Source organism: Cebus imitator, unplaced genomic scaffold, assembly GCF_001604975.1.
Source record: "Cebus imitator isolate Cc_AM_T3 unplaced genomic scaffold, Cebus_imitator-1.0 Scaffold241, whole genome shotgun sequence".
NCBI lineage: Eukaryota > Metazoa > Chordata > Mammalia > Primates > Cebidae > Cebus > Cebus imitator.
In genome coordinates, this window is record NW_016107556.1 from 222,315 (window position 1) to 234,119 (window position 11,805).

Here is an 11,805-nt window from a genome sequence, read left to right on the forward strand (position 1 = left end):
ACCTTGCTTCTCATTCTCCTTTCTTACTCCCATGGTGCCTACAGTTCAGGGAGGAGAAGAGGATTTTCTTAGTACCACAGTTTGGAGATTCAGATCACAGGGTATGCCATCTCCCCAAGCTCTGGGGAGGCCCCATCCAGGATGTAAGATTATTCTAAGAGTTAGCACCCTGCTGAAAGCAGGTAAATGTGGAGGCAATGGAACACAGATTTTAAAATAGCAGCTGAGAGGCTTCAAATCAGGTCCCTATGCTGAGTTAGTAGCTTAACTGAAGCTCCTGAGAAGCATGGAGCCTCTTTTGGAGATTCACCATGGCTTGTGGAATGCTAGAACCCAGGGTAGGGGCTCAACAAACTAGCAAACCATATAATTCTGGGATCATGTGATAACATCTCCTACTTTAATTTTTAAAATTAATTCATTAATTATGAAAAGAAAAAAATGTGACAGGGTCCTCACAGGTATTTCCACAGCCCACAGTTCGCCTCCGAGTTTGCAGGTCATCTGCATGGCAATCTTGGTGGCGATACTCATCATCATTCCCTGTTTATTCAAGGTCCGAGCAAGCACACATTGGCTTGGGACTGGGCAGTCTAGGCTCAAATATTTTTTAATGGAATCATAATAGGTCTTCTGATTAGAAGGCAGAATGCACATTACCTAAAAGCAAAAACAGCAAAAGATTTTAGAAATTAATTTACTTCTGCTAAGAAGTTGCTTTTTAAAGAAACGAATTCATGAATTATTCTCCAAACATCTTTTGCCCCTAAGTTCCCAAGAAGCAATATTAACATGCCTACAGTTACCTTAAATGGCCATTAAACTGCTGGTGAATTAATACCATTCAAAATGCCTTATCATTAGCCATTCTCTCTGCAAAGCACTACTCCACTCCTACCCGTCACCTTTTGCTTTTCCTTTCTCCTTGTTTCTCTCCTGATTTGATTCTGTCAGTTCCCTCAAATTCCCTTCTCACAGAGTTCCTTCTCCATATACCTCCACTCGCTCACCCCCAACTTTGCAGTTGAGTTCTCATTCCCACTGGTCCCTCCCTGACCCCACCTGAAGATAAGTGAAGTTGAGAATTACCTTAAACTAGAGTGCCTTTCCCATTAGGTACAAGATAACCAAAATAAAGGAAACAAACACACTTTTTTAAAAACTGGAAGCTGAGACTACGGATATAAGGGGAGGGAAAATAAGGACAGGGAAGTGTCAAGTCCCCCGGCATTTTTTATCCCACCTGTCTCTGTCACTACTCCTACTTCTTATCAGATCCTTTCCACACTGAAGGGCCTACCTCTGCCTCTTTCTCATCTTTTATTCTCCACTTTCAGAAGCCTCCAAATTGTAGAAAAGATATGCACTGTCATAATTAGCAGAAGAAAACCAAGTAATTTTTCCACCTATAGAATTGTTTAAAGTCATAATGTCAAAGGCTAAAATTATTTACACTTAATTATATAAAGTGAATAAAAATATTTTTAAATTATTAGCAAAAGGCTCTTAGCACCTTTCTTCTGACCTATGAGTTTGGCTCTAAGCAAGAAAAGTGGTAGAACATGGCAGTGGCCCAATGAACCTGGAATATCTTATTTTGCCAGAAAATAAGAAAGTGTTCTAAGAAAGACAGAGACACATGAAGCCAGCTTGATGTGATTTTCCCACTGGCAAAATCAGGTACAATATGGTGAGCATCAAAATAAATAATAAGAGTAATGAACTATAACAAAATAGGGATCTATGAGTCTATGCAGATATAAAGAAACAAATAAATGGGGAGAAGAGAAAGTTCTTCCTGTGCCACCTAATAAATGTAGAAGGACTGATGGAGTGGAAAACCATCATTTTTCAACCATCATAATAATGATAGATTTAGACAAAAATTATAGATACTAAGATAAATGGGTAAAAGTTTGAGGAGAAACAGGATTATTTATATATTCTCAAAATATATATGCACAGATGCAACTGATGAAACTGAACTTTACACTGGAGAAATCCGGCAGACATCACCGTAATCAATGGAGTGCCACAGGGTAGGATGCACTCAGAATATAGGACCATTGCTGTGCTACTCTTGTCAAAGTGCATATCCTGAATTTCATCATGAGGAGACATCAGACAAAACCAAATTGATGAACGTTATACAAAATAACTAGTTTGTACTCTCAAAATTGGAAGGTCATCAGAGTCAAAGAAAACTAAAGGGCTGTTCTATACTGAAGGAGAGACTGAAGAGACTGGACAAGTAAGTGCAAGACATTAGAGCCTTTTCCTGCAGAGGTGACTATTGACACAAATGAAGAAAACAGTTTCTTAATTTTGATGATTGTCATATGCTTCTGTAGGACAGAGACCTTGTTTACAGAAAATATGCACTGAAATAGTCAAGGGCACTGGAGCATCATGCCTGGAACTTACTCTCAAATGGTTCAGCAAAAAAATAATAATAAAGCAAATATAATCAAATGTTAATAATTTGGGATTCGGGGTGAAGGGTATATGGGAAAGTTGTTTGTACTATTCTTGTCACTCTTCTGTAAGTTTGATTTTAGTTAAGTAAAAAAATAAATGCTCTTAGGGTAAGAATTCTCTGTTTCATATAAGATCCTTTAGGGTAAAAGAGAAACTCACTAAAAGAGAGGCAAAGAGATAGCACTTAGCTAGTTAGTTCAATTAGTTTGCATGAGATATGAACAAGAATGTTGGAAGTTGGTCTGAGTTGGCCACGGAGGTGGGAAGGGTAGATGGGAAGGACAGGAAAAGCCCTGCAACAGCCCAGGGGTGCTGAGGCCTGGTAGAAGAGTAAACATTCCCAGGAAATAGGAAGCGTTGAAAGATTTTTAAGAAAAAGGATGTCAATTCTAATTTGTCTGGAATGTCGGGATGTGATGTAATCCTGCCTTGGCCCCAAACAGTCTGCAAAGACTGCTATACACACATGCCCTTTGGGAAATGAGGCAACTGTGGATGTCCCAGCAGGTGATGCAGGGCAGGAGGAAGTGGTCCTCACTGAGACGCACAGAAGATGGCAAGAATTCAGAGGAAGCAGGAATTTGGGGCCATAGGTCACTTGGAAAAACCTAACCAAGAATCCCCTGAAATATAGAAAACACTGGATATCAGCATTCATGGGATGAGATGGGAGTAGTTTATCTTATATCTTAAAGAAAAGACCTCAATGAGTTGGAAAATATGCAGACATCCAAGTGGATGCTATAGGGTTAACAAGAAGTACTGTGTTTAAAATTAACATTAGAAACGTGGAATGGAAATAAAATATTGATCAAAATACTAAGATTAATACTTTCTTGGGTACTTTGGGATAATGCATGGCAATCTGCAGATATATCATGGGAGGGTATGCTCAGACTGTAGATATAAAGCAGAACTAAAATTATAGATTAAAGGAGTTCAAAAACTATCCTATACTTACCAACTGAACATCAGGATCAACATGTTGCTGTACAGCTCTAACAAATGCAGCTGGAGTTTCTTGTACTTTTATGCTACATAAAAAGATTAATTTTGAAGCCATATAATTTCCTTCTTAGTAGCACATAATCATTGTATGGCATTAGAAATATAAATAAATTATCATGACAGAATAGCAGTCTTAGGAAACAATTATTACAGAAAAATAGAAACCTTTTGAGTCTAAAACTTTCTTTCACTGCAAAATATAAAAACATTTGCAATCATTTGTACAGTGTAAAAAATGGTTTGGTAGAAAATAAGATTTTCTCAATTGTACAGAATCCCTACAATCAATAATTATAATGTTCAAAATGGGATTGAAGGTGAACTTTTGAAATCCCATCTCATACTATCAAGTGTTGGAAAGAGGGTTCAAGCTCAACCAGGATTAAGATTTCTGTAAGAGTGAATTGCTGTGGAAATCTAAAAACGAATGTTTTAGAAAACATCAGGTTAATGAGACCAAGATATTCAGCTAATTTGCATGATTCAGACAAAAATATATTTATTTTCCTTAGTCGTTGCTTGTCTGGAGTCTGGAATGTCTAACCTTAATCAATCAGTGCACAAGTACTTAACAATTAATTATCTGTTCTGTGCTTACATTATGTTAGGGGCCAGGAGCTCCAGAAGTAATTCTCACACACGCAGGAATTTTTAAGACTAGTTTCTTTATGTAGAATCATCCTCTTTTATATGTCTATGAGTGAATTGTCACAATACCCAGTGGCCTTTTAAAACTCCCAGCAGGTGGCAGGACCAACTCCCTGAATGCAGATTCTAACAGACCTATATGACTAGCTGGCAGCCCCATCTCAGCAATTAAATGGTCCTGACTCGTTCAATTCAAACTATTGCACTCCAATTCTGCTGTACTTATAGACCATTCATTCTAAAATCATCAGGTGAATATTTTAGAAGAGAGAAGCTATGCCTCTAAATCTAGCTAGGTAGATGGATACTTTATGGAAAGAAGATGGTTGAAATAAAATATTAGCTTTCAAATAAAACAGGCCAAGGACAGAACATAGCAATGGGCTTGTTCCAGAATTCATGTGAGAAAGAGCCTGAGACATCAGCCCAGGGTCTGCGGACTGTGGCTTCTTTCATAATCTTTTCCTGCTTTATTAGGTCGTGCGTTAAGAGAAAGAAGAGCAGGTGAAACGCAAACCAGGCTGTTAACAGATTTGATAAGAGGAGAGTTCTAAACAATGGTGTTAAATGAGATTTTGGGATTAATACTTGCGCTGCTGATGTAATTAATTAGTAACTATGTGTTTAAAGAATAATTTCCTCTTGTGCCAATTAGGACATTTGCATCTCCACTATAGCAAAGAAAAGTAAGTATGTGTTCCTCTTTTCTAAGCATAGCAGGTTCAGTAAAGTGAGGCATGGCCAACTTAATGGCTTTCCAAAGCAAAACAGTATTTCATTTTCAGTGTGATTGTGTATGTACCTCTTACTAAATGAAAAACAGCTTATTTATCTTTCCCATCCCCAGCAACTGGCATAATATCTACACATATTAGCATTCAATAAACATTCTATGAATAAATGGTTGACCTTAGTCTTACCAGAAAGCTCTCTGAATGACTAATAGTATGCTATAGTAACAGAATCAGAGAAGTTTATTTGAGATCTATTTTTCCATTAAATTTTAAAGCATAAAATCTATCAAGTAAAAGTCAGGGCATGCAACTTTTATTTTTTAATATCTATTTGCTATTAAGTAACTGATATGAAAAACTGATCTGAAGGAAAAACAGCTGAGAAGACAATATATGGACTTAACAAAAATTTATGTCCCAACTAGTACTGAAAAGATTTAAAGGAATGACACTACTGCTTAAGAACTGTGTAAAAGATTTACAAAGACCAACATAAAATATATTTTAACTTTATGAAAGTTTAGTCATTACAAAATCTATCTACTTACTATTTTCTTGGCACTTTACATTAGGAAACTGTACTGAGATAAAGAAGCTTTTGTTGATATATCTGCCATTATTCCCTACCTTCTAACCAAACCAAATTAATATAGGAAGAAAATTCAATGTATTCTCACATTTTAGGGTAGTCCACAATAAATCCCATGGAATCTCCAACTCTTCTCAAGCAGTTCAGAAAGCTGTTGGCAACATATTCAGTTCTGTCACTACATAAAATCAACCAGGTATTCAAAGACTGTGCACTCAAAATTTTGCAAGTTCGAACATCCTTGGACCAATCGGCAGCAGACACAGGTTGACACTGAGAAAAATAATGATCATGAAAGGATTGAACAAATTTATTCAGAGAGCAACTAAATAAAGAGAGTGTGAAGATGGCCAACATTTGTCATAACTGTTTAACACGGTTTGCTCTTCAGTCTTAAAATACAGATGCAGGCACTGCATATCCAAACAGAATACATATGCTTTCTGGGAGTGGAAGCATGGGCATCATCCCAGGTCTTCCAGGCACTGGCAGAACCTTGAGAGGTCCCTTTAACCTCACGATTCTCCACGGTGTGCAGAGAATGATGTCTATTTCAAAGCTCTCTGAGGTTCCCTTCTAGCTCTGAGTATCTATGACCTTTATTATGAATGATTGAGGCAAACAGCCTGTATAGTTTTATCTTTTACTTTAAGCATCTAAATATCTCAGATAGTGCTGATTATCGATTCTCTAGGTCATCATACTAAATCTAACACATTCTAAGGAACAGTTAAGATTATATATTAAGCTAAGAGCAGGTACGCCTAGAAGCAAAGATGAAGCCAGGATGCAGGCTCCTTTCTTATTCTCAAAAGATCTCTCACGTCACCAGGAGAAACGGGTTTCCTGCACTGAAGAGGGGGAACGTTAGCCTGGTTTCCAGACCTCTGCTTCTATCTCCAGACTGTAATCGAATGATGCCTTTGGCATAGCAAGTGGGGAAGATCCACTGTTAGAATTAAAAGGGGCCACACTGTATGCAAATCCCCTGCTACTTGAAGTGCTGTCAAGTGCTACTTGATCAGCAGCATGAGCATCACCTAGAAGCCAGTTAGAAATGCAGAGTCCTGGGCACCACCCCAGACCCACTGAATCAGAATCTGCATGTTAACACTGTCCCCCAGGTGATTCACATGTATATTAATATATAAGAACCATCCCAATCCTCTTGTTTTACAGACTAGAAAGCTGTGGTTGAGAGAAATTATGAAACCAGTTGGCAGCAGTGACAGGCTTAGAATGCTGGTCTCCTGACATGGCAGCCAGGGGGGCACTTGAGACCAAGCACTCAGACTTCTCTGATTTCCAACCATCAGCCATCCTCCTGATGTCTTCCACTAGGTGGCTGGGCTGGATTCGGCTCCAGGAGTCAACCTCAGTCTGAGAACAAAGGGGAAAGGCTAGCTCTCCATCAGTGGTGTCTCTGCAGCCAAGGTGCATTCCTGTCCATGAGAGCCAGCATGAGAAGAGCTGTAGTCCTTCTGCCCACAACACTTCTTCCTGCTGTTGTCTTAAGGGGCTGGGATGAGACCTAGGACAATGTACCCTGAGACCTTTGAGCTTTTAGTTCATTCAGTTCCTAGGACCTAATTTCAGAAATGCAGAATGGGTCAAGAAGTTGATGACATTGTCATCTTAGCCACCTGCTACCTCCAGTGCATGAGTTCACTGGTTTTAATGCCTTTTCTCCTGTGGACACTAGTTTCTACAGTAAAAAATGCAAATAAATAAATAAATAAGAAAAGCTTTGGGAAATAACGATTTTACTTACAGAGATTATGAGATGGATCATTTTAAGTACCTAAGTCCTTCACATGTGGATCTGAAACTGAGCTTCTCTTTACTGACCTCTCACTGAGACCCTAATGGGGGTCTACATTTTAATACTTTATAATAAAATTTGTTTTGTGTGAAAAATAATACTTCCTCAGCTTCTCCACTGAGAGTTTTTGTAACTTGGATAGATTACTGTAAAGAAACGATGAGGCCAGACACGGTAGCTCATGTCTGTAATCTCAGCACTTTCAGATGCTGAGGTGGGAGGATGACTTGAGCCCAGGAGTTCAAGACCAGCCTGGGCAACATAGGGAGACCCAGTTTCTACAAAAAATACAAAAATTAGCTGGGTGTGGTGGTGCACACTTATAGTCCCAGCTTCTTGGAAGGCCAAGATGGCAGGATCACTTGAGTTCAGGAAGTTAAGGCTGCAGTGAGCTGTGATCATGCCACTATGCTCCAGCCCAGGCAACAGAACGATACCTGTCTCAAAAAAAAAAAAAAGAAAAGAAAAGAAAGAAAAAAGAATCCGCCCATTCACCAACATGATACATTCATTGTTCAGTTAGATCAGTTAGGCATACTGGTTTATTATATCAAATAAAGGAAAGAAGAGAGCCTTTAAAAATGAAAAGAAATGCAACTGGTTTTTTAAAGTGGGCAAAACTGAGGGAGAGGGTAGAAAGATAATTATAATTTTTGCATAAAATATTAATAGTTTCATTTCTTCAACAGAAGTCTGCAAGTAGCAATGATTTTTCTCTTCAGGTTTCAGAATGCCTGTCTCCCCAACTACTATGTCTGGGACTGGGTTCTGGGCATAGTTCTTGATTTTTATGCCCATTGAGCAGTATTTTATTTTGAAAGGTTAACATACACAACTGACATGGCAACTAAAAGTCCAGGTTTGGTATCAGAAAACAGTCTATTAGAACTAATGTTCACCAGTTAATAGAAGTTCCTCAGATGACTATGGCTTTTTAAAAATTTTACTTTAGGTTCCGGAGTACATGTGCAGGTCATGCAGGGTTGTTGCATCGGTGCATACATAACCAGGTGGCTTGCTGTCTCTATTCCCTTTTTGACTATGTCTGGCATTTCTCCCCATGTTATCCTTCCCCATCCCCTGCTGTCCCTCCTCTAGCCCCCCAACTGCTTCAGTGTGTGATGCTCCTCTCCCTGAGTTCACGTGTTCTCATTGTTCAACACCCGCCTATGAGTGAGAACATGTGGTGTTTGGTTTTCTGTTCTTGTGTCAGTTTGCTGAGAATGATGGTTTCCAGATTCATCCAAGTCCCTACAAAAGACACAAACTCAACGTTTTTTATGGCTGCGTAGTATTCCATGGTGTATATGTGCCACATTTTCTTTGTCCAGTCTGTCATTGATGGGCATTTGGGTTGGTTCCACATCTTTGCTATTGTGCACAGGGCTGCAATGAAAATATGTGTGCATGTCTTTATAGCAGAAGGATTTATAGTTCTTTGGGTATATACCCAGTAATGGATTGCTGGATCAAATGGAATTTCTATTTCTAGATCCTTGAGAAATTGCCACATTGTCTTCCACAGTGGTTGAACTAATTTACATTCCCACCAATTATGTAAGAGTGTTCCTATTTCTCCACATCCTCTCCAGCATCTGTTGTCTCCAGATGTTTTAATGATCGCTATTCTAACTGACATGCGATAGTATCTCAATGTGGTTTTGATTTGCATTTCTCTAATGACCAGTTATGGTGAGCATTTTTTCATATGTTTTTTGGCCTCATATATACCTTCTTTTGAAAAGTGTCTGTTCATATCCTTCACCCACTTTTGAATGGGGTTGTTTTTTCCTTGTATATCTGTTTTAGTTCTTTGTAGATTCTGGATATTAGCCCTTTGTCAGATGGGTAGACTGCAAAAATATTTTCCCATTCTGTTGGTTGCCAGTTCGCTCTAATGATGGTTTCTTTTGCTGTACAGAACCTCTGAATTTTAATTAGATCCCATTTGTCTATCTTGACTTTTGTTGCCATTGCTTTTGGTGTTTTAGTCATGAAGTCCTTGCCTATGCCTTTGTCCTGGATGGTTTTGCCTATGTTTTCTTCTAGGGTTTTTGTGGTGTTAGGTTTTATGTTTAAATCCGTCTGGAGTTAATTTTAGTGTAAGGTGACAGGAAGGGGTCCAGTTTCTGCTTTCTACACATTGCTAGCCAGTTTTCCCAACACCATTTATTAAACATGTAGTCCTTTCCCCATTACTTATTTTTGTCAGGTTTGTCAAGGATCAGATGGTTGTAGATGTATGGTGTTGCTTCTGAGGCCTCTGTACTGTTCCATTGGTCTATGTCTCTGTTTTGGTACCAGTACTATGCTGTTTCGATTACTGTAGCCTTATACTATAGTTTGAAGTCTGGCAGTGTGATGCCTCCAGCTTTGTTCTTTTTACTTAGGATTGTCTTGGCTATGTGGGCTCTCTTGTGATTCTATATGAAGTTTAAAGTGGTTTTTTCCAGTTCTGTGAAGAAGGTCATTGGTAGCTTGATGAGAATAGTGTTGAATCTACAAATTACTTTGGGCAGTATGGCCATTTTCACAATATTGATTCTTCCTAACCATGAGCATGGAATGTTTTTCCATCTGTTTGTGTCCTCTCTTATTTTGTTGAGCAGTGGTTTGTAGTTCTCCTTGAAGAGGTCCTTTACATCCTATGTTAGTTGTATTCCCAGGTATTTTATTATCTTTGTAGCAATTATGAATTGGAGTTCGCTCTTGATTTGGCTTTCTGTTTGTCTGTTATTGGTATATAGGAATGCTTGTGATTTTTGCACATTGATTTTGTATTCTGAGACTTTGCTGAAGTTGCTTATCAGTTTAAGGAGATTTTGGGCTGAGACAATGGGGTCTTCTAAATACACAATCATGTCATCTGCAAATAGAGACAGTTTGACTTCCTCCTTTCCTAATTGAATACCCTTTATTTCTTTTTCTTGCCTGATTGCTGTGGCTAGAACTTCCAATACTATATTGAATAGGAGTGGTGAGAGACGACATCCTTATCTAGTGCCTGATTTCAAAGGGAATTCTTCCAGCTTTTGCCCGTTCAGTATGATATTGGCTGTAGGTTTGTCTTAAATAGCTTTTACCATTTTATGATACGTTCCGTCAATACCTAGTGACTATGGCTTTTTAAATGAGCAATGCACCACCCAACAGAAGATGGGTATGTTTAAATTGCAATGATTTGAAATACTGTCTTCTGACTAACCTAAATCATGTCCACTGGATGCCGCTAAGTCCATGCAAGGAAATTCAGATTGAAAAGGAAACCACAGGGGATCTGAAGTCTTAAGATAAAGAGATGGAAGTACTTGGCCAGGGAGAAAGCAAATATAAGCTCTCAAGCCACTCTGGCCGATCCACAAACTTACACATATACGAATAAATACTTTAAAATGAAAATAAAATCACAGCACTTACTATGTGGTCTTGCATTAATATTTTTTCTGAAGGCACAATCCGGCCAGTCAGAGATACCTGGCTTCCAAAATGCAGTCCCCAGGTCTCTAGTTCAAAACGAGCATTGGTGTTCCTGTTGATAGAGTTGTTTTAAATCATTAAAGTGAGATATAATTATACTTACTGAATTATTCAGGGGCTGATTTTCTGTGTCTTCAAGATTCCTGGATTCTAATTCTGCTCACCACATATTTTCCATGCTTAAAAGAATTATGGGACAACTGTGCTCATTTGGGATGTTCATGAATGGGAAAAGGATTCCAGTGGGAATACAGTGGTTAGAAAAATAAGCTTTTGAGCCAGACAGACCTCGGTTTAACTCCTAGCTCCAACATTTAATAATATATGACCTTAAGCAAACTATTAATCTTTAAGGCCTTGGTTTCCTTACTGGAAAAATGTAAGGATAATAAAAGTACCTACTTAAGGCTAGGCACGGTGGCTCACACCTGTAATCCCAGCACTTTAGGAGGCCAAGGCAGATGAATCACGAGGTCAGGAGTTTGAGACCAGCCCGACCAACATGGTGAAACCCCGTCTCTACTAAAAATACAAAAATTAGCCAGGCATGGTGACATGCACCTATAATCCCAGCTACTCAGGTGGCTGAGGCAGGAGAATCGCTTGAACCCAAGACTTGAACCCAGGAGGCAGAGGCTGCCGTAAACCGAGATTGCGCCGCTGCTCAGCAACAGAGCAAGACTCGTCTCAAAAAAGAAAAAAAAAAGTACCTATTTCATAGGGCTGACATAAAGATGAAATATGATAATACACAGAAAAAGCTTACTACAGTCCCTGGCACATGGCATGTGCTCAAAACCTATGAGATATTATCATTCTTGATAACACAGTTGTTAATAAAGAGATATTTTGGAGCCACTGGATGTGGAGATGTCTTTTGTGAATATCTGAATTTGTTGAGAGTCGAGGAAGGATGATAAAAGAAAGGAACATAAGAATTTAAGCTTCAGAAGATTCGGAGTCTTCCTATTACCCTGTCTATCCTATGAGAATATTAATGTCAGCAATAATAACACTACTTTCTATTGTTTAGTACTTTCCATTTATAA

General features: G+C 38.7%; 1 protein-coding gene across 1 annotated transcript in view; it reads right to left on the bottom strand.

Annotated features, from left to right (window-relative positions):
- PIWIL4 (piwi like RNA-mediated gene silencing 4) overlaps positions 1-11,805 on the bottom strand; it is a 50,891-nt gene that overhangs the window by 11,603 nt on the left and 27,483 nt on the right. Inside the window, exons 11-14 of the mRNA XM_017498394.2 lie at positions 10,697-10,808; positions 5,546-5,730; positions 3,440-3,512; positions 460-660 (exon numbers count right to left, since the gene is read on the bottom strand). Coding sequence (XP_017353883.1) covers positions 460-660; positions 3,440-3,512; positions 5,546-5,730; positions 10,697-10,808 — 571 coding nt within the window. The remainder of the gene's footprint in view (positions 1-459; positions 661-3,439; positions 3,513-5,545; positions 5,731-10,696; positions 10,809-11,805) is intronic.